Below are 23,761 nucleotides of genomic sequence, written 5' to 3'. Positions count from 1 at the left end.
CACCAGGTGGATGGGACTGCTGCGCTAAAAGCTAGAGCTGTAATGATGAGATAAAATATCAGGGATATGAGCTCTTATCGGAATTGGTTTTAACAAATGACCTCATTTTTTAAAACTTTGCCATGCACCATTTGAACAGTGTGACAGAAAGTCAGAATGGAGAAGAAATGTGTTTTCAGTGTCTTTGAACGTGGCATTGTTGTTGGTGCCAGACAGGCTGGTCTGAGTATTTCAGAAACTGATGATCTACTGGGAATTTCATTGGAAATTTCAAGAGAAAATAACAAATGAGCAACAGGATAATGGGCAAACTAATTAAACTCATAGGAAGGCAACAGTGACTCAAATAAGCAGAAGTATGCATAAGTTATGCAGAAGAGTATCTCTGGAATCACAAAGCTTCGAATTTTGAAGCAGATGGGTTAGAGCAGCAGAAGACCACACCGGCTGCCACTCCTGTAGGCCAAGAACAGGAAACTGAGCCTACAGTTCACATGGAGTCACTGTACAAATCACCTTACACTGGTTTGTTGAACAAGTCAGCGAGTTCACTGTACTCAGATGGCCTCCACAAACACCAAATCTCAATCCAATAGAGCAGCTTTGGGATGTGGTTTCACATCGTGGATGTGCAGCCAACAAGTCTGTAGCAACTGTGTGATGCTATCATATCAGTATAAACCAAACTCCTAGAGGAATATTGCCAGCATCTTGTTGAATCTGTTGTACGAAGAATAAAAACAGTTCTGAAAGCAAAAAGGAGTCCAAAGTGGTTCTATCAGTATGTACAGAGTCCAGTGAGTGCATGTCGTTTTAATGGCTGTACTGTCATACTGTCAAAATCCAATAAAAAAGACCTTGACCTGCTAGTTGGGTGGGGGTGGGGGGGTAGGTTCCACAAATATAGTGTTCGCAACACCAAATTACAGGACTCCACCAAGCATGTAAATACACCATCAGTATTTACTTCAGTTATTGTCATGTCAGGTGTGGTTTAAAAATACATGAAAACGTTATCACGCAGGGAGGGAAAAAATATTAATGAATCCTTGTCCTGCACCTTATTGCAGACAGACTGAATCCAGACTGAAATGGAAACTGGTTAGATAAAATTGGCTACTTCCTGGAGTCTGGGGAATAGTCAGTAACACACACAAAAGGAAGGGCAGGGAGAAGTGGAGAGGGAGAGAGGGGGAGAGGGGAGGGAACAACGTGCGTCTGCAGCGACTTCCACAATACCTCTGACAGACCCTTTCCCCTGACTGATTGCTTCCAGACTTCTTTAACAACAAAAAAAGAGGCGCAGTCCCCTGTGTTGTTTGGGCTGTTGAGTCTCCTCCTGCTCGGCGCCAGTGGGTGATCCTGGGACAATGCGGGTAGCCCGACCCCCATCCATCGACCACAATGCACACCTCTGCCCCCCCCCAGCCCCGCACATCTCTGCAATCATCATTATCAGACACCCCTCCCATCTGCCCCCGGGAGCACCCCTGTCACCTCCTCTGGACTTGTCTCTGTGGAGGTAAACACATTAAGCCATGTAGGTGACACACACACACACATACATGCATATTATTCATGCGCACATTGCAAAGGGTTTGGTACATGCTAGGAGATCCTATCTGAGGGCCTCGGACACTTTGGGTTCAAAGTGCGAATCATTTATTTATTTATTTGAATAAAAAGTGAGTTTATTGAGAGAACAGATCATGTATATGTGCGTATAGAGATAAATAAGCTGTCACACTTAAATGACGTTGTTTGTGTTTTGTCTCTTCAGCGACACACAATACGGCAAAACAGATCGAAACGGTAAGAATCAAACCGCTGCGCCTGTCATAATAAATATGGATTCGGCCGATAATAAAGACAGCAGTCATGTGGGCACATCCCATCTGTTGTCAGGCAAGTCGGGAAAGTGATGGGCAAGAGCGCTGGATGAATAAAAGAGGGTGGAAACCGCCGTGTTGATGATTAAAAGGCAGAAAACTGGTGATGCTCGTCCCACCTGGAAACCAAACGTCCAGAGGGCGGCAGCAGCGCGCTCCCGTCTGACTTGGGACATACTGGCCTCTCTCTCTCTCTCTCTCTCTCTCTCTCTCTCCTTGTGTTAAGTCTTTCAGGCACATTTTTTATACGTTAAAAAAAATCCCTAATCCGAACCAGCTCCATCTACGACCCGACATATCCGGTGAGTGGTTGAAGTGTCGCCCTTGGGACTATCCCACGCAGCCCCCTCCCAAGCCAAACCATCCTGAGTAATCATGATGACAAATGCACAAATGTTATATTACCAGAAGAAAAAGGTGGAAATCAGAGTGTTTCTAGCTTAAATGACACACACGCACACATCAGCAACAGAGCTGCTTTAATATGAAGCCAGTGTTAGTAAAGCTGAGATAACAGAGCTATTAGACGTGGTTGGAGCTCGAAAAGGACATTTGAGTTTACAATCATCAAGTAAACTTAAAAAAAAAACGTTTATATGACACTAAGGGGCCAAATTTACGTCACTATCGCTCTGTCAATTATTCAGCATTAAACAGTGACGAGAGAAATTTCTTGTAAGACTTTATATCATGTCACAGTTTCTCAACTTTACCCTTCTGGCAACTTTTTGCCCCCAAACTTTCCTCCTTTCAAAGGTTTTGTGTGTGTGTGTGTGTGTGTGTGTGTGAGTGCGCCGCAGGCTCTGCTTGATCTGTTGTTTGCGCAACACACAATCACATTTCTTTTAAGCGACAGGGTGTCTAGACACACACGTGACCGGGCGCGTCAATGCGCACTGGAGACTGGAGACGGAGCAAGGGCACCCAAACCATCCGCCTCATTTACAGACAGCCTCATACTCCCCCTCGAGATCGCAGTCGGCGGCTCGCTCTCTCTTCCACGGAAACTTCGCGTGAGATACGAGCTTGGGATTATTTTAACGCTCAGAAAAAAAGAAAAAGGTTCGCCTGTGTGTTGAAACAGGTCGAAACGCTCGGCTGCTGGACGAGTGTTCTCTCTCTCTCCGGGCTTTAGAAACGCAACTCAACTTGGGTGAGAGATTCAGACCTGGATTTTTGCTCCCTGGCTCATCTCAACCCGGGCAGACCACATCCTCTGCAGACGATTGGCATATTTGGACGATAGCGGATAAACAAACAAATAAATAAATAAAGCCTCCGCATGCCCGGTGGAGAACCGCACTCTGTGCAGTTTGGATCACGGATTTTTGTGGATTAATGCTCTTGAAGACACACGGCAGCGAGCTTCGGTTTTCATGGGATAATTGCCATAACATTTTAGGCTTAATTAGGCCCCACGTTCTGTAATTTCCATTAAAGCTACTGCGAACTGGCAGAAAGCTTTTTTCGTTCTTTTTTTCTAAGGCAGTGTTTATTTGCTGAAAAAGCTGCCTGGAGAATTTTTAAGGGGTCAGCTCACTGCTCTGAGTTGCACATCACCAAGTGAAAATTGTAACACATTTAGGCTCTGCGCAGCAGGGTTGCTCCCCCATTCGCTTTAACGATCACATTCTGCTAGGTTTTCGTCATCAGACACAAGTCTTAAATTCCCGAAGGTGATGGTGACTTATCCCCGGAGGAAAAGTTAACTGTCCCGTGAACCCTGTCTGCTTTTTTTGGTGATCTGGTTTGCAGAAGACGGCGAAAGAGACTGGCGTATGCTACAGATTTCCTCTGCTTGTCCAGACCACAGTTTTTCCACCGTCTTTTCTCAGGCTGCTTATCACCGCCTGGACTCGGATCCCGGAATCTTCATGATTTGCGGACACAATGCTCGTTTTTTAGCCGGGAAACCCTCTTTTCGTCCCGCATGTTTAGGACCAAACGATCGGGGCTCGTCCGGCGACTCTGGAGGAGCCGTGCGCCCGTGGAGGGCGACGGGGAAACGGATAGAGGGACGCATGGCTCCGGGGGCTGCTGCATGGGCAAAACGACAAAGGTGGCCAAGTCCAACGCAGGGTCGGAGGCTGAATTGAAGGCGTTGACCCACTCGATACTGAAAAAGATCAAAGAGAAACAATTGGAGGTGCTTTTGCAGGCAGTGGAGTCCAAAGGGGGTGCCCGCAGCCCCTGCTTGCTCCTGTCCAGCAAAGTGGACGCCAAAGTGGGTCAACAGTCTTACTCTCTCCCCATGCTGCTCTACAAAGTGTTCAGGTGGCCGGACCTCAGGCATTCCTCGGAGTTGAAGAGGCTGTCTTGCTGTGAATCCTACGGGAAAATCAACCCAGAGCTTGTTTGCTGCAATCCCCACCACATGAGCAGGCTCTGTGAACTCGGTGAGTTGGATTTTTATGAAAATAGACACGTTTGTTTATTTATCTGTTTATTGGCAGCAAGTATTTTGAATTCTCTGGCCTTATTTCAGAGCAAGTTCAAGTTCAGATGCTGTGACATCATGTCAGAATTACCTAAAGAGCTAATTAGCCTAATTCAAATGACATCACCTCTGTTGGCACAGTTGTGTTGAGTTTCCATAAGGTCAAACTAGCGTGCTGAGACCCCCCCCCCAACACCTTCCCATCTTTTCGGAAGTGTGGCGCCATTAAATCCGAGTTTGGCATGTCATTTGACTAAAATAATAATTGATTGATTGGCCGTGTTGTAAAAACGGTAACATGTATCCTAACGTATCCAAACATAAAGAACATGCTTTATTTTATTTTTGGCACTTCAAATATGCGCTTTCCAAACAACAACAAAGCCTTTCTGCTATTTAAACCTTTCATAGATGGCATTTCCGAAGTGCACAGGGCTTTACAGTCTTCCAGTCTTTCCACGGTGAAGTTTTTCCAGGGTCTCTGTGTGTATGGGCGTGCACGCGCTCGCTCGATTGAGTGCGCGCGTTTGCTTGGCGTCCCGGGCCAAAAGAGGCCCGTATCTCAGTTTGTCCTAGACGCTGATAGTGGCCCTTCTGGCGCCAGGCGGCCCCCCCCTGTTTATCTGCCTGCCAATGAAAGGCAATAGCCGCCCAGCCGGCCTCTCAGCCTGCCTCTCCAGGCGGAGCTGACAGACACAAATCTTTCCCCCCTGAAAAATGACAAATCTTATCATAAAGTTTCGATCTCTCCCTTGTTTTCCCTTTTTTTTCTCCTCATGTACTCATTTTTTTTCTCCATACAGAGTCTCCTCCTCCACCATATTCCCGCTATCCCATGGACTATCTTAAACCACCAGGTGAGCTTGCTATTCATGCATAAATATATGCATTCATGTTATTGCCAGAAGCGCATTTGTTTTTGCATAACATTTCCATCTAAAAGGCTATGTTGCATTTATGAATGTTTGTGTTGTATGTGCCTCTCCAGTGCATGTGTGTGTGTAGGAAATGGCTCCATGTTATGTTGTGATTTATGATAGCAGTGGAGTGGCACGTCTGGCTGACTGGCTAGCCATTTCCAGCATGGCTGACAGCCAGGGCAAGGCAGTACAAAGTTGAGACACCAGCTATAGACTGACTGACTGGCACATCACCGGGGGCAGCCTGTGTGTTCCTGTGTGTGTGTGTGTGTGTGTGTGTGTGTGTGTGTGTGTGTGTGTGTGTGTGTGTGTGTGTGTGTGTGCGGCTAAAGGGGGGGGTTGTTTGTGTGCTCGTCTATCTCTTGTGAATCGCAGCGCAGGGAGAAACAGACAGACAGCGGCGTCTCTGGAGCCAGCCAGTCTTTATCAGCTGAATTAATCAACAGAATGAGGGTGAGGGCTTGTGTGTCTCTAGTGTGTGTCTGTGTGTGTATAGCTGGGGGTGTCACTGTCCCCATTTCCCGGTTTGATGTCTTGCAGAACAGAAGAGAGGCTTTGTTGTAATTTCTTCCACATCTAAAGCGTAACTGTTGCAACCGTGTTAATTGTGCACTTCGCTCCACACATGGCTTCTGCTGTCATTCTCTTCCTCTGTTCAGGAAAGTGGCATCAAGTTATGTCAAACAAGGCAAAGTCAGTTTTCAGTGTGTTAAACTTCACACTGTAGCTAGAATAGTGTGAGATCTACATAATTTCCCATCCCGTCCTCTGTGTTTTGTGTTGTTTTTTTGCTCGTTTGCTCATCATCTTGCTGTCTACAAGTGCAGGAGTTAAACAATGACCAGTTAGGCGACCAGCCAGCCAGTTAGTCAGGAGAAGAGGAGAAAGTGGCTTTGAGTGAGTGGAAACAATAGGAAGTCATTGCAGCTGCAGCTGCGGTTCTTCAAAGCCCCCCTCCTCCTTCCCTCCGTCTTTGTCATCACCTCTTTAGCAGTGATGTTGTCCTTAAAGAGCGTTTTTCAAAAAGTTAAATATAAGTAGGGTTGATCTAAAGTGTTGGAAAGAAAAAAACAAAACAAAACAAAAAAGCCGCAGCTCAGTCCTCAGTGCTTAACACTCAGCTGATGTGAAGTCTGCCCTGTGGAGTTGCAGTGGCGTCTCCGTACGAGTTCAGTTGGAGACTTTACCCTGATGAAAGGAAACAAGAATGTAAATAGGAAAAGAAGGCTGGATACACACAAAGGAAATGATTATACAACTCATACCAGCCTGAATGGGAATTAAATCCCCCCCCCCCCAAAAAAAAAAAAAAAAACAGAAAAGAAAAACCCACAGAAAGTGTGTGCGTGCAAGCAGATGTGTCAGTTTCACGCCTCTGCGGAGCGTACCTGCTGCTCTCTTTCCTCGTTCGGTTGCGTTAAGCCCGCGTAGCTGCGGTTGTGGTTACTTGGAGACGACCCGTGTCTGTCTGCGCGTCTCCTTATTGGCAGAGTAGGTGAAAGAAGTATTAATAAAACACTGCAGCGTGGTGGAGAGTGCACACACACACTTGTATGCACACGGGACAAATAAGCTTATCATGCAAAAAAGTAAAAACAAAAAAAAGCCAGGGGTTTTTCCCTACCGCCTCAGGGAACTGTCAGTCATCAGCTGGTTCATGTATCTGGACGTTATTACAGTTTTCTGTAGAATTCTCTGTGTGTTTGGTTTATCTGAGGATGTGGTAAATCCTCATGACATTCAGAGAAATCTGCATGGAGGGCGATTGGACGTTGCTAAATAATTTGCACGGAGCGGAAGGGCCATGAATTTTATGATGATGGTTTTATGATTCCAGCAAGCAGGAAGTGGGTGGGTGGGTTGGGGGGGGGGGGGGGTATGCGTGTCATGGTGCCTGCCCACTCCAGCAGTGGCGGTCAATATGAAAGTAGGCCAGACATAAAACGCTACCTTGTTTCAGCTCTCGGGAATATAAATCACACACTGTTTAGTTCCTTCTCTCTGATGCCCCCCCACCTCAGCCCTGTGGTCAGCTGTGAACTGTTGCCCGGGAGACCAGGGCAAGGCCATTGGTAGCCGGTGAAAGCGAGGCAGGCTCGGGTTATGCCCGTGCATCTCGTTACCGTGACCGCAGCAGCATGGGCTGCGTTTGGACGGGCCGGGGTGGGAAGGGAGCAGTGAAACCGCTCTGGTTGGCTCTCTGTTAGCTGCTTTCAGCAGAAACACAATAGCACTCCTTGCCATACGTGGATTACTTCTGTAGGTGCAAATAAATATAACGCCTTTTGGCGCCTTGTTGAGCAGTCAGAGCGGGTGCTTTGGAGTTGGGAAAACTTCACTGACCTTACACTTCAGTGAGAGTGGCGCTGACCACCGCTCCATACTGTGGTGGTGAGCATTGTTGACGCAAAAGGAATATATCATTAATAAATCCCAAGCTACCAGCAGCAGTCTGCATTGGTCCTAGCCCTCGCCCAGCACATGCTGTGGTTTTGTTGAAGCTCCATTCAGGTGTCGTGTTGAAACTAGTCTACATTACAAGTCTTAGTGGGAGTTTAGCATTCAAATGCAAAGCGAAGGAGAGAGCGGGTCTAGTTTTCTCTCTATTGCGCGCATCTGCTGGTTCACCATGAAGAACATTTAGAATAAGCAACTTTTTTTGAGCCTTTTTTGAGCCCACTAAATGATTTCGAGGCTTGTTTTTGCATCTTTGACAGCTCTGTTTGCTTTTCGGCGTGAAGACTCCGATGTCGGTTTGACATTCAGATCTTTTACACAAGCCCGGTCTACTCAGACCCAGAGCGGTCGTGTAATGTTGGGTTATTGAGCGGGGTTTATCGTGCCCAGATTGAACCCTCCGCTCAGTCGTTAGCAGAAAGAATACACCTCTTTTCGGATCAGCAGCTCGTCTGTGCAGGGGAAGCCGGGCTAACGTTCCTCCTGAAGCAGTGGATTATGGGGGATTATCAGGGGTGTGAGAAGCGCTCCGCTGTAAGTCTCCTGTGCGTATGTGTGAGGGTGCGAGCTTCGTCGTCAGCATCTTCATTAGGCATTGATTTCACCAGAGTGATTGACGGCCTCGCAGCTGCTGCTGTGCTGTCTCCTCTCACTGCCATGTAAATGCACACACACTGATTCAAACTCTTCTTTCTCCATTAGATTCTCCAGACTCTGGACCTTCATCCAGTGAAACTGGAGGAACGACTTACTCGGCCCCTGTGGGGCTTTCAGGTAAATATTCCTACTATTACCCATTTTTCTGCTCTTTTTCTCCCAATCCATTCCACTTATGTCTTCCTTTTCCTCTTCTATTGATTCTTCCCAACAACCACACGTATTCCCTCCATACTTGCGATGATGGAGGCGGTGATTGTGGGGGCCCCTGCTTCCCCTCTGTAATAAAAAAAGCCGTTGAAGGAGGGCGGCGTATTTCTCCCACATCCACATAAATTCCTCCCTCCTGGCTCTTTGAACAACGCTCCACTCTTCTCCTTTTCCTTCCCCGTTCCCTCTCATCCCCTTTCCGTGTTGTGTTGTAATGGAAGACAAACACGCTCAAGCGTTGTTTGGAGAAGAATATGTTCTGTGTGTGTGGTATTGAGGGAGGAAAAATGTGAGCAAAAAAAGCTGGCTTCGACAGACATGAGTGTTTGTTTGGGTGTGTTTGCGCGTACAGGGGACGTATTTGTTAGATCCTCCTCCGGGCTCTGTGGGGATAAGAGTGAGACACAGGCGTCTTTCTTTCTTCAACCTCCCTGGCAGGATGTATTTCGAGCTTCTTCGGCATTTCCCGCATAATCTCCCTCTGGCAGCGCCGCCTTCCCTGCCCGTTGCCCCCCATCCGCAGGCTCCAGACTAAGATGGGTGTTCGCGAGAGAGAAAGAGTTTGTTCGCCGCTTGCCTTGAGATTGCTCTGTGCTTTTCTCTGCTTTCCTTGGCCTCAGATGGTTCTCATTACCGGGCCTTTAAAGCCTGTTTTATGTCAGTTGGTGTTCGCTGCCCGTTCCAGCCCCCTCCTTTGTTTAGTGGTGGGGTTAGCCTGCTTGTCTGCCTGTGTGTGTGTTAGAGGAACAGAGAACCTAAAAATCAGTCTCTACTCTCCTCCGCCTCCTCTGCCAGACCATCAGATGGACACTAAAGTAGGCCCAGTGTGCATTAACTAAAGACACATTTTAGGCCCAGTTCAAGCGGTGAAACCCAATAAGTGGAGTCTTAACAGGCCTCCTCGTACTCCCCTCCCTTTCTTTTTCCCCTCCCTCAGTGAAGTATACATGCCACCCCTCCTCCTACCCCTGTTTTCTTTCCTGGCGAGGGTGACATGGCAGCGTTTCAGTGAATGTGTCTCCTCAGTAAAAAGCATTAGAGGTAGAAAAGGCCAGGCGGGGTGGCTCCAGTGCTCTGCCCTCATGATTTCCCTGGCAAGCCAAGAAAAAAAATGGCTAATCCATTCGTCCTCTCACTCCCTCCCTTCCTTCATTCCCTGCTTCCCTCTTTGCTCCCTCCCTCTGGGGCTCTGACAAAAGAAACATGGCTCTCCCAGAGGCCCGCTGCTGACCTTCTAATTCACTCACTCTGCCCTTTTTATGTTCTTCTCCAGACATATTTACAGAGAGGGAGAGGAGGGCGGCTCTCAGGGAAGGAGAGTGGGAAAGACTTGGGAGTGAGCAAGAGCTGTGCCACTTCTTCTCTGCTTTGGCGTTATAATGCAGTAATTAAGTGTTCGTTGTCTGTAGGAGAAGGCTCAAGCTGTAGATCTAATGCGCAACTGCACCTGAGGCGAGAGCACAAGCTTGACCAAAGGACATCAGAGTCGGGAAAGAGGAGGCTCTTTCTCTGCAGGAAAAGCCATCCAGGCAGGAAGGAGTTAAGTGAGCTGTGACAGCGACAAGCGCAAATGCAAACTAGGCTGCCTGCCAGGCTACCAGCTCCAAAGCTCCTCTCGCTGGCTCACGTCATCAGCTTGAAACAGAGTAGAGAGGAGGGAAAAGGAGAGGAGGAGGGGTCGATGGCTGGAGGCCTGGAGCTGGGTGTTGGGGTGCTGATCTCTGTTTGAGCTGGGAGTGAGGGCTTGGATCAGGGGTTTGGATTGAACCAAGAACAGAAGACAGAGATCAAAAAGAGAGATTTTGAAATGGAGAGCAGGCCAGGGTTAAGAGGGTGCTGGACTCTGAGTTATGAATCTGTAGGGTGTTAAGTAACTCGTTAAAAGCCATATAGTGCATTCAGTTGAGTTTATGAGCAGATCAGGTAGCATTCACATTGCCAATCATTCATTTTGTTAAGTTTAAAGTGGCTTGCAATATGTTGTTGGTTGTGAGTTTTTGGATTCGTGACTTGTGAATTTGAAGATATGGAAGTCTGGATCAGACATTAACTGTCGGCTTTCTGCACTTTATTGTTAAAGCCTTCTTTAAAGTCAAGTTACCGGCCACCACTGTTGATGTTCCCACTCTCTGGGATGTATAGTGTTGTTTGTGTGTCGGTGGCATGCCTGTTGGTGCCATTGGGGACTGACCCGGAGTGCCTATGTGTAACAGGATCCTGTCTTGCTGTGGTGACATGTACGCATGCACACACGCACACACATACAGTTTTTCACACATACACACAGGCGGGCAGATAGAATGACTTGGTGTGAGCCCTGGCGCATGGCCGACTGTCACACAGGCGCTTCCTCCCAGTGCAGGTTAAATTTAGGTCCAGTTGTATTCTTATACCACCAACCAGTCACCTCACTCGACAGACAGTCGGCCAGCCCTGTAGTCAGTCAATTAGTCATCCAGTGAATCGGCTGGAGGTTTAACCTTCATCAGAGATTAAATTTAGTCCTGGCACCTTGGCTCATTAAATCAAACTAGTTCTGCTGTCATGCTGAAGGTCCCAGAGAAACGGCCCATTTTTGGTGCAAACCGAGGGCGAGATAAGGCCTGTATGTTTGGTATGAAGTATTAAATACCTAAGACGGCATCTTACTTTTTTTTTTTTTTTGCAAAAGAACCTCCAGCAATTAGGAGCTCAGCTCAGAAACAGAGCACCCTCAGTCTCCCTCAGCATTCCTGCCTTGTTTGGGTTAGCAGGGAGAGGAAAGGGCTGCGCAGGATATGACCTCATGTCTTTGAGGAAAAGGCGAGCGGACAGGGAGGCAGCTGAGGCCTCATCTTGACAGAAAACAAACAGTGGAGTGCACCGAAGGAGGGAGCGAGAGAGAGAGAGTAACTGAAAATTTGTTTTCCTTAAACCATGAGAGAAACGCGTGCGGCACCCATTACGGTAGAGCGAATTCGCACTTTTCTGACCGTAACAGGGTTTCTGTTTTGGTTGTACCTTCATTCCTTTTTGGTTAGATCTTCTTCTTCTTTTAAATTTCTCCTTTGCCTGAACAGTAAGAGGAAGGAATGGAGAGGGAAAGAAGATGGCGGCTTTGGGTGGAGAGGGAGAGAGGCAGAGAGAGAGGTGGCCGGCTCCTCGCTCTCTTCTCTGTAATTTTGGAGGCTGTGCGTTAGCCAACGAGTTGAGCCGAGCAGAGCTGGGCCGCCCCGTGCCGGGCCAGGATCTCTCATTACTCCCCACTTCCTCTCCTTGCGCGGCAGCCAAACCGCCTCTTGGCAAGGGACTTAATTTTGGTTTTGGCTGTCCTCTGTTCCCCACCCTGTGTCATTATGCTGCACAAATCGAAAAAACAGCGCACACAGACAGCAGAGGATAGAGAGGTGCGGGGTGGGGGGTGGAAAGAGAAGGGGAAGAAGAGGAAAGCGTGTCTAGTTTTTGCGAAGCTTCACACGCTCCCTGTCCTCTCGCAGCATCGCTTGCAGTTGAAAACATTTACCTACCTTTGCTGAGCCCGTTGATTGAAAAGAGGCCCATGCAGATTTGGCCATGAGCCAAAGCTGGAGGGAAGCCCAGAACAAGATGAACATTGTTTTGGTTTGCAGTCACTCTGTGGAAGTGGATTTTGACATTACCTCAATGTATGAAGATATGAATGAAGGAGGGAGGCGAGGGAAAGAAAGAGAGAGGCAGAGCGTGCGAAGTGGAAAGAGGAAGGAAGGGATAGAAGCCGTCTTTAACTGGATAAAAACAGGAATGGAAATAAGTGGAGACACATGCCTGTAAACCTGCGTGTGTGTGTGTGTGTGTGTGTGTGTGTGAAATTTCTAGTGTGACACAAAGTACTGCCGTCTCCACCCTCCCGCCTGCTCATTCATGTAGTCGGTTTGTCTTTTGTGTACTCAGAGTGGAGGGGTGTGTATTTGTCTCTCCCTCTCGCTCTGCCTCTCTTCATCTTGGTGACAGGCCCAAACCCCGTCGGTAGCCACATCTCTATCCTGAGCACTGGCACAACCACCCTCACCCACACACACAAAAGCGCACGCACATGCATGCTCGCTCGCAGACGCGTAGAGGTGTATGACGATTAATAACAGAGTAAGAATGCAACAAAAACCTCTGATCACATGCAACTGGCTCTGCTAGCTGTTTAGTTCCCACGGTGTGTTTTTTGGTTTTTCTGTGCCACAACAATGCAGGTTATTGTCTGTCCATCTGTCTGTGTCTGTGTGTATAAATGGCTCCTGAGATACAGATCCTGCGGGTAATCTCTCGACCTGTGCGTTTGCAAAAAGTGAGCCAATGACATCACTGCAGTCTGCCTGGCACCTTGTAGCCAACTAGCTGGTGTTTATTTGTCCTGTCACCCTGGGAAATCTGGGCTGCAGGGAGTGGCTGTGTGTGTGTGTTGGGGTCAGCTTGATGAAGTGTTGGAATAATAACTCAGCAGGAGCAGGGAGGAGGTGTAACACGGAAACAAGGGTGTCCTTGAGTGGAAAAAAGTATTGTGCTGCAATTTAGTGATAATGTGGATCCAGATGGAAGCCGCCGGCCGCCCCGTTTCATTACGAAACGGCCCTGTGTTTTGTCACAAGCCGCGGAGAACACCACGCCTGAGCGACTTCAAGACATGCGGATCGTGTAATTACGGCAGGAACGTCCACTCAAGAGAAAATTATACCATAGATGGAGACATTTGGGGGGGGGGGGACATGCAACATTTCTTCTCCTTATCTCTCTCCCCCCTCCGTTGTGGCTGGATGGTTCATGTTAGAGATGGCGTGTCTGCAACTCATTCTCTCTATCTGTGTTTCTGCAAGGAGTCAGATCTGGTGATAGCGAAACCGTGCCACTCCCCTTGGTGGTTTTCCTGCCATCGGGGCTTATTTATGTTTCCTGAGCTAGGGGGCGGGGAGTAAGACTTTGCATCGTACCCAACCTGCCACTCTGAAGCACCACTTCCTCTGTCTGCTACTAAACCCACCGCCTTTCAGTTGTCTTCTTTTCTTTCTTTCTTTTTCTCCTACTCTGCCTTTTGGTGCATCATTTCTTCTTCTTCCCTCTCAATTTGCAAATGGTGGCATTCGACAGACACAATGGGACACTTAAAGCAGTAAAAGTAGTTTCACTGCTTGATGCACGGTGAAGATGGCCGTATTAGTCATTTTTGCACATTTGCACCCCACCCCCATGCCACTTCTATAAATGGCTTATATCACTTGACGTAGCATCAGTGTGGACTTACCAAGAACTGTCAAGATGCATTGTGGGTAATGCAGGTGACTTGCCGGATTTTCATTTTCTCATCTTCTTTCGCGTTCTTTGTTTTTAGCTTGAGTTTGTATTCTTTGAAGAAACAGTGCAATTGAGTTGATAAATAACATAATTTAGCCCAAGTTAATGGCTTTTTTTTTGTTAATGGCTGCATGCTCTGCTGCACAACAAGTAATCAATCACAAACAAGTGTAGACTTGGTCGTTGTCTTTCAGCACTTGAGAAACACCAGCCAGACTGTATACTGTCTATAATCTGTGGTCTGTGCTAATGTGAGACAACGGTAACACGCAGAACAGCTGACATTTCTGTCGGGGGGGGGGTTCCATCTCGCTGCAGGGCAACCTGCTAGTGACAAATAAAAGCTGTTTCATTTCATTCTTGCGGTGAAAAAAGTGAGCTGATCAGCCAGTAGTAGTTGTGAGAAGGCGGAAAGTTTGCTGTTGATTACACTAAAATCAATGAGACTACATTTCTTTGTGAATACAGAGTGAGAAATGCCAGGCTTTCAGGCGCACACACACACAAACACACAGGGTTGAGCATATACGTCATGGCAGAGAGAGCAAAAGGAATGCCTCAAGGTTGACCCTTGACCTCTGGGATAGACTTTCCCCCTGCTTGAGAGAGGGTGTTGACTTGGAAAATAAGGCACCGTGAAGGGCCCTTTCCCCCACCCCAGTGGTGTTGTATCCTTTATGTCTTCCTCATTCCTGTTTTCAGCTGCACTCTGTGTGTGTGTGATGACGACAGGGTCATTACACGTCTGAGTTGAGACAAGCACAAACACACACACACACACATAGCTCTCAGGGATCGATGCGAGACGGTTCTCAGGAGCCTCCTCACTATTTGCAGATGTTGAAAGTATAGTTCAGAACAGAAGGTTGGAGGGTTTTTTGTGTGTGTGTCCATGATGGCGTTAATGTGTAATTCTGTGACAGTGCTGACTTCTATGAATAGAAACAACTTGGTGTGTGTGTGTGTGTGTGTGTGTGTGTGCGTGCGTGCGTGTGTGTGTGTGTGTGTGTGTGTGTGTGTGTGTGTGTGTGTGTGTGTGGAGTCAGACAGAGGTAATGATTAACCTTTGCAGACTGTGTAAGAGAAGCACCTAGTCTGCCACCCCCACTCCACCCCTCCTCCCTTCAAACTCAGTCCAAATGTCTCAGCTAGCGTGGCGTCCGCTCTTTAAGCCTGGGGACCATTAAAAGCCACAGGGGAGCTAACACCCTGACCATTTGCCAAATCTGCTATTATGTGCTAAAAATGCTGCTCTGCATGGGATGTTTATTTAACAACATGTATTTATAATTTCCTCATATGCTGCAGCGGACTTATCTCCAAGCTGATGGTGCATTAAATACCAAAAATGAAGAAAAAAAATACAGCTAGAAATATGCTGATTTGCTCATAACCAGTAGTCACGTTAGCCCATACATCCTGCAGCATCATTTTGGCATTCTTCTTAGTAAACTAGCATGAAAACTGTTTTTCTATTTGGGGATAGAGGGGTGGGGGGTTACATGTGGACCCCATGGGACAGAGCAGCAGACAGGGGCAGAACATAAAGGGCTGGGGTGACAGATGGCCTGAGGGTTGCTAGCTAGCCAGCTTATCTCCAGTGATGGAGTAGCCTGAAAGGACAGGGTGCAGACGAGCAGGTGGGGGTAGGCCGGGGCTAAGACTTGGACGGGCAGACGGATGCACAGACGAGAGAATAAGACAGCCTTCGGAGCATTTCAGAGACCGTATCTGATGGAAACACGCTAGGACAGGCGCTCTGACAGCACAGCTTCGCACGCACCTACACCAGACGCACCTGAAATAGTGTCAGACGGTAACGCGAGGAGGCAGACTGGCAGACACCTCGCAAAAAATGTGTTAAAAATTGAAATCAGTTTAAATTGAGTCTCACCTCACGCTCAAAGCGCATCGATATGGGGGCCCACAGATAAAGAGTGTGTCTTTCACCTCTATTAATATATGTGTATGTGTCTGTTCATTTAATGTTCATCAGTATGAGGTGTAAGCTCATCTGCTGTCAGGACAACCTGCGAACATACTCTTCCTGAGGCGGCACCCTAAGGATCTTGGCTGGTTTCGGCTCTGCTGCTTTGGTGAACAGTGAAAGTTGGTGTTTGTTTACCTGCGAGGGCCATTTGAGCTGGATTATGAGTGGCATGCACTGTTTATTAGAGCTTGGATCAGGCCTTAACTTAACTGTCCAGCACGACGGCACTTGTAGTGTTCTTTTAAAAATACAGTGGTGCAGCTTTAAGCTATAAAAGGATTTGAATCCTACTTTCCGTGCTGCTTTGCTACCTGGCCTGTCTATTATAAGTTCCCTTTCCGTTTGTCTGCCTTGCGTACGTTTTATCCTTTCATCTCTTTTCTCCTCTGCGGTTCTCGCTTACCTGCAGTCTGAGCGAGCTTCTGAGAGGGGAGGATGACTAGGGAGATGGGGGAAGGAGAGGGTGGGGGTGAAAAGCAGTTAATGTAGTCCTGAATAGCAGGGTGTTTTCAGGCTGCAATGACAGGCTCAGACAGGCAGCCGCTCTAATGACCTCTGACGCCAGGCCCTGTCTCTCTCAGCAATAACAAACACACAAGGGCCCCACAGGTGAGCTCTGCCAGCAGGCCCGCTGTCAGCTGTTAAGAAAGTCCAGTCCACTCGGTCCTCTTTGCCCATCAGCCCCTGTACGTGCAAGACTGTGTGACACCGGCCTGAGATACAGATGACACTTTCTGTCTCTTATCTCAAAGATGAACCTTTCGTTTCCTCCAGTTTGGCCTGAGGTAGAGAGCTAGGTACTTAGTTTCCCCCAGCACCCCACGAGGATGGATTTACGATAAACTCCCCGAGGCTCGGCTCAGACCAACTTCAAAGAGCTCAGCCGCTCTTGTTTTATGGAAGGCATGCTCCTTTTTTTTTTGGTGCTCCCTTCTCTCTCCTCCTGTTTCTGTCTCTTCCCCCGGTGTTGTCTTTGTCTCCCCCCTTTTTTTTTTTTCTCCTCTAATGAAGGCTAATGACAGGCTGGGGTAAGTCGGCTTGGGCCAGCACAGATCCTGCCACATTAATGTTGCAGTTTTTCTCAGACGGGACCTTCCAAATTACCGGTTACATTCACAGCCGCTGCCAGATTAAAGAAAGAGGGGGGGTGGCTGTGGAGTTGAATGGGAAGGATGGTTGCCACTGAGAGGGGCTCTGTCCATTTTTTTCATATCTGTTTCCCTTTGCAAACAGTTTTTCAACCTTTGCATGTCTCATTTTGTAAATGTGTGTGTGTGTGTGTGTGTGTGTGTGTGTGTGTGTGTGTGTGTGTGTGTGTGTGTGTGTGAGGAAGACGGAAAGTATAAAAGATGGCTGAACAATTAGATAGAAGTTGAGGCGATTATACGATGACCCCCCCCAAAAGGCGCAGGAGGCTCCTAAAAAAACCACGAGAGGAAGCAAAGTTGCAAAAGTAACAGTCAAAATATGTGAAAAGCCTTCCCTCCCCTGCCCACCCCCTCTTTCTTTTCCTCTCGCCCTCTCTTCTCTGTCTCCCTCTATTTCCCTTGCGCCTGACTGGCTCCCACTCTTCTCTCTGGGAGTAGCTGGGAGCCAGATTTCTGTGGAATAGAGATATGAAGGGTTGGGAGGGTGGCGAGGGGGCGCGAGACATGGCGCAGGAGGCACTCTAAAGGGTGGTGGAGGGGGGGGAGTTTGGAAACTGGAGCGTGGCCAACGCTACACTTTTTTTTACGCTCAAGAGAAACTTTAGACTGCAGAGGCCTAGCTTGTCAACGATTCAGACAACTGGGAGGTTTTTGAGAGTTAACAGCCCGCCTTGCTCGTCAGCTAAACACGGTTTTAGCTCAGGTTAATCTCCGTCACGCATAAATTCGAAGACGGTTTCCTATCATTTCCTCCAGTGGGGGGAAGCTCGTTGCCATCGAGAGAGAGACGGGGAGACGATCGGACAGTCGGTTGACGTCAGCACATTGTTGGCCACGCCGCAACAAAAATACAGCGAGCCAGACAGAAGATAAGCATTTAATGCCTAGATAAATATTGTACTGCGTGTGGACGCTTGCCTGCCAGTGTCTCAGAGTTGCTTTTCTTGTCTGAAGTCCAGGAATTCCAACATGGTTTTCCTGTGTGGCAGAAATCGAGGATGACAGTTTAGCTTTGGCTCTTGACAAAAGCAAATTCCCCATTTCCCAAACAAGGAATGAGGAAGAAACTGTTCTGAAGTAGTAACGTTTTAATACGTTTTGGGAGTGTTTTTCCTCGACATAGTTGACTTTTTCTTCACCTCTTGATCTACTTTTACTAGCTGGCATGTTTATAAAACACTGTTCTTTTCTGGTTTTATGTCTCTTTACTCTCCTCTCCTTTCGAGTATTTTATTGCCTAATGTTTCAGTGTCATTGTGTTTTCTCAAATCTAACCCTCTCCTTCTCTTGACTCTTTTCTCCTTTCAGATTCCCTGGCATTGCAGGAGTCTGGCGAGCGGGCCCACTGGTGCGTGGTGGCATACTGGGAGGAGAAGACTCGTGTCGGGCGCCTCTACTCGGTCCAGGAACCCTCTCTGGACATCTTCTATGATCTACCTCAGGGGAACGGCTTCTGCCTGGGCCAGCTCTGCTCCGAAAACAAGTCCCCGCTGGTGCAGATGGTGCGGGCCAAGATCGGCTATGGTATCCAGCTGACGCGCGAGCCGGACGGGGTGTGGGTCTACAACCGCAGCTGCTATCCCATCTTCATTAAGTCGGCCACACTGGATAACCCGGACTCGCGCACGCTACTGGTGCACAAGGTGTTCCCTGGATTTTCCATTAAAGCTTTTGACTATGACAAGGCCGGCAGCTTGCAGAGGCCCAACGATCACGAGTTCACGCAGCAGCCTCGCACAGGCTTCACAGTGCAGATAAGCTTTGTGAAAGGCTGGGGACAGTGCTACACCAGACAGTTCATCAGTAGTTGCCCATGCTGGCTGGAAGTCATCTTTAACACCCGATAGCAGCAGCAGCAGCAGCCTTCCCCCTCTTCTTCAACAGCCCTCACAAACGGACTACACCCACGTTCCTTGTTTTTTGTTTTTTTTTCCCTTCTCTCCACGGGAAAAAAAAAAAGGATTTAAAAGAAGAAGAAAGTCTAAAATTCTGACGGGACTTTTGTTTAATAAATGACTAGGATTTAATTAAAGAAGCGAAAAAAATGTATTTTATGTTATATATAAATATATTATTAATTGTAAATATGAAGACGTTTTATATGCATCATTATTTATGTATTGTGCAATGTGTTGATGAGAAAAAAAATAAGATGCACTTTGCTTAATATAAATGCAAAACAAAGAAATGCCAAAATAATAATAAAAAAACAAATACAAATAATATTTCTTGTCCGGTCTTACTTTGGAGTTGTGGTGGTCTCATTCATTCATCCATGTTTCCTTTCAGTGCATAATTCAAATAAGATTATTTGAATGGATCCACATGTCAATTCTTTAAAACCCATCTAATTTGATTCGGTCTTCATTACACCCAAAGTCAACAGTGGCTTAACTTTATATTACTGAGGGACTTTGATGTTGTGCCACGGATCTTAAAAGCATTTCCCTCCCCAGACGAAATGAGTCAGACAGTGACAGAGCCATAGCTCACTGTCCGTGCTCCAACGGGCTCATTATGCCTTTTAAAATTGTCTGTTTTTCCTGCGTTATTTGGGGGATGAATGTCCCTCTTCCTCTCTGTCATTAAGAAACTGATGACATCACAGCCAGGAAGCCCTAATGACAAACTTCAGGAACCAATAAAGTCAACAGAGGGTCCGGTTTCCTGGAGGCGCAACTTTATTTAAAGGGCTGATAAAAACAAAAAGAATGCAGCATTAAAACAATCGCAGAAGAATTTGGTGCCACACCTAAGGAAATTAAAACTTTACTGGAAGATTACAACTTCACTTAGACATCTCCAGATATCAGAGGGGTGTATCGAGCATGCACTTGGAGATGTTGGCACATTAACAGCCTATTTCTCAAAACAGGGCAAACCAAAACAGATTTCCTTCTAACAAACACGTATATGCGTGAGGCATGAGTGTGTGTCTGTCTGGGTCCCGTCCTGTTGCTAGTCAGATGGGTGTCTGTGAAGAGGATTACTACTGTAAGCCTGCTTTACCCACACACACACTGTTTCAAAGACCTACATTCACAAGACCCACTTTCCACGCCATCCAATCCCCTCTAACCACCCCATCCTGCACTCTGCTAAAGAACACATGGCATTTCATAGAGAATACCAGAGACAAAAATCATATTTACTGATAGCAACTTTGCAGTGGAGACAGAAAGATGTCTGTATGTTTTTCTTCATGTCCTCCTTATTTGATGAAACCCTTTAGAAGTGTCTGAAATATCAGACCTTTCAAATAGATCTTGTCCAGCATAATTAGTGGGGAATTTATGTGCTTATATGTTTCTTATTGCTGCATTTTGCTTGTCTATTTGAACCTTTAAAAAAGAAAAAGACTGAAAAATGCAAATTTTTTGCTAGTGATATACTACACCATAAGACTAAGAATCACAAACATAAAGCCACATTGAAAAAGATATATCAGCAAGTGATTGTGGCTGAAACACAAGGATGGATGCATATTTATATTCTTTCTTATTAAAGACTGTGCTCAACACCTACACAACTTTATATCTTCGTATCTCCTTCAAAACCCACAAAGAAACCTTCACACAGAGACAGTCACTTAAATCAAAATCTATTTCCACATGATGGGACCCTTAAATCTCATGGCTATCTGTGTGTGTGTTGTGTGTGTCCTTCGAAACAATAATCCCCAACCCTGCTAATACAGCTAAAGCGGCTCGGAGCTGTGTGTGGTTGTGTGTCCTTATATCCATGACCCATGACTTCTCCAGACAGGGTGACCCCGATTCAATAATTCCATTAAAAGTATTGCAGCTTTCTCCAGAATCTCTCGTCAGCATGTACACGTACACAGCTAAAGTAAGCTGTTTGTGTGAATCGCTTCTAGGAAAAACACGAGTGCTTTAGTTCCACAGTATTTGACTCAGTATGTTTAAATGAGTCTGTTTTAGGAAAAAACAGCAAAAACGCTGCCTTCAACATCTTCTAAGGAAAGAATATTCAGCCAAATAAATACAATAATAAAGACTTTTTTCTAGCTCTTTTTGAGAATGAGGTGTTGTATTATAAATTAGTGGAATTGGTGAAGCGGTGCCCCTAGTGGTATGATGCAGTAAATGGCAGCTAATCCCAGTTGAGCAAACGAGTAGCATTTATTGATAAAAATTTGGCGTTAATATACAATATACCTTTTGACTGTCAAATGACAGTTATGCTACTGTGAAACTGTCAGTGGTTAATGCTAGCTGAAGTAAGTCCGAAGTGAACTAAGAAACAGCCGGTCACGCCTTGTACCAATTTATTTACCTTTAGCACATCAAAATGTGGTGTAGCAAACGTTTTAAAAAACCGCCCGTTGTGTTAGCTTACTAGTTTGCCATTAGCCAAATTTCCAGGGTTAAGCTCCTTAGACTTCCAATGGTATAAATAACATCAAATATCATGTTTTAGCTAGACTAACTGTTTGCTATGGCTGGATACTTCTGTAAACAAAGTTCCCCAAAGTCACCATGGGACAAGACTATCACCTGGATACTGACCACTTAAGCTCCAGCCACAAGAAGAAGTGGCTATCAGCATCAGGTAAGCAGCGTTGGGAATGGCATGTTACTGCCATTAAATATTTTGGTAATGCAGAAATGTACCACATTATTATACTGAGTTCAGTAATCCCATTGCAGTTATGGCATTTCTTATGTTACTTAAGTTCTTCAGATATCTGCCAGATGGGTGGATAGAAATAATAATAATAATGATAAAAATTTAAAAAGTCAAGCATGTCTATTTCTTCCTGTGCACTTCCACTACAATGAGCTAATTTCAGGAAGGAGGAAGTTGGTAGAGTGGTCTATAACTTTTGAGGAGTGTCGATATGGACTTTGCTTTTATTTCCATTGCACCAAAGAACAAGAGCCTAGTGTTAAAGTGCAAACTGCATTAGGACAGAAACAATACTCCTAGCACAATGTCTGTGCTTTGCAAGTGCCTGCACACACAGCAAAGAACCCTGAGTGTATGCCAACCCCAGCCCAGGAGCCAGACACTGAACTTCAATAGGTAACACAGGTAGCCTGTAGTAACGTAGCCTCCATTTCTATCCGTACATGTTTGCACAGTAGAATTACAGTGGCAGTAACTCTGAAGTTTCTTTGGACTGGTTTTTCAATTTAGCTTTGTGTTTATATTTAAACACTAAAAGGAAACTTGTGTGTGTGTGTGTGTGTGTGTGTGTGTGTGTGTGTGTGTGTGTTCATTAGGATGGGCATTGGTGTCACTGTGTGGGACTGAATGGACTGTGGGTTTTTATTGTTAACAAGTAATTAACTTACAAAGCTTCTGAATAAAACAACAGTAATGTAATGACTAGGGTAACAAATTAGTTTTTCCAGAGAGTACTCTTAAGTAACATAATGTATCAACAATCAACAATTAATGCAGTATTTTGTGTAACAACGTAACACCGCAGGTGAGTAAAAAACATAGTCTCTCGTCCCCCCCCCCCCCCCAAATGGCTTTATTGGTGCTTTATTCTGCTTTTTGAACATCTTGTAAACTCTGCTGGGGGAATTTTGCATTTAAGGCTTGCTGGCAGGATGAAAAGAAAAGGAGAGAAAGAAGGCTTTCTGTCTTTCTTCTCTTCACTCATTTCTAGAAATGAGTGAAATCCAGAATTTTTTCACTTAATGCATCATATTTTAAAGGTGTAGCACCTGCAGAGATTCCCTATTTTGCAGGAGCACCTGTGTGATGGTGAACTGTGAGTATAAAAAAATGAAATAAAACGAAATCTAAAAATACAAAATAATTCTTTCACATGAAATTAAAATGTCACAAGGAAAAAAGGTACTTACTGAATGGCTCTGGCCCTGCTGTGCCCCTGATTCACTGCTCATACCTAAACAAACCAATAGTCATGCATCAACCAAATCTCTTAAACACACGTACTGCAGGCCAATTCCCATAGAGTAAAGTAAAAACCATCCAGAGCGTCACAAGTGGTGTTGGGACAATTTATACAGTGTTGTATTAGAAAAACAAAGTTCAGACATTGGTGACCTTGGTTACAGCCATGGTGGCAAGTTATAATATTTTTCTATCAGGGTCACTTCACTATCTCAACCAATAGTACCTCTATTCTTCTGGATTCTCGCCACCTTTGGCAGTGTCTTTCTTCTATTGCTATTGAACCACTGGGTTAGCAGCTAATTCAGTCAGTATCCATATTTGTGACATGTGCTATATGTGGGCCTCCTGTCCTTCAGTTTTTTTCTGTCCTTGTGCATGTATTACTTCGTCTACCTGCTTCTCAACAGCTGAGTGAATCCCATTGATCTGGGTGATTTATAGCTTGAAGTTCTGCTCTGTCACAAAGGCGATAGTTGTTGCAAGCTGAAGCTTGTAAATTAGTTTTTGTTTTTTTTTAATTGAAGCTGCCTCCTCACTCACCAGGGTTGCAGGTCCAATAGTTGTTTATTGCTTAAGAAGGTTCCTAACTGACCTGGAAGTAGCTTCATAATGACAGCTGGCCAATTCAAATTAAAATACCAAGTGCTTCCTTTATAACCTCCTTTAGTGTAGGACACGCAATGGATACTCCTTGTAAAAGGAGGTGAGATAATACCGCTCTGTATTTCACAACTGCCATTTAAAGAAAATCAACATAACTGACAGGTGGTGATAATCACTTGCATGGTAATGTTTCTATTTCTTGCCACAATCCCTTCATATGTTTTAAACCTTCATCTACAGGCTTGTAAAACCCACGA

At 46.0% G+C, this 23,761-nt stretch overlaps 1 protein-coding gene across 1 annotated transcript; it reads left to right on the top strand.

Moving 5' to 3' along the window:
* The first annotated feature begins 2,759 nt into the window (after positions 1-2,759).
* smad7 (SMAD family member 7) lies at positions 2,760-19,229 on the top strand. Its single transcript, XM_004549633.5, has 4 exons — positions 2,760-4,285; positions 5,130-5,183; positions 8,406-8,477; positions 18,315-19,229. The coding sequence occupies exons 1-4, from the start codon at positions 3,820-3,822 to the stop codon at positions 18,851-18,853; spliced, it is 1,131 nt and encodes a 376-aa protein (XP_004549690.1). The 5' UTR covers positions 2,760-3,819; the 3' UTR covers positions 18,854-19,229.
* The last annotated feature ends 4,532 nt before the right edge of the window (positions 19,230-23,761 follow it).

The sequence above is a fragment of the Maylandia zebra genome, linkage group LG7, assembly GCF_041146795.1.
Source record: "Maylandia zebra isolate NMK-2024a linkage group LG7, Mzebra_GT3a, whole genome shotgun sequence".
In the NCBI taxonomy this organism is placed as follows: Eukaryota; Metazoa; Chordata; class Actinopteri; order Cichliformes; family Cichlidae; genus Maylandia; species Maylandia zebra.
This window is presented reverse-complemented; position numbering and strand designations above follow the sequence as displayed.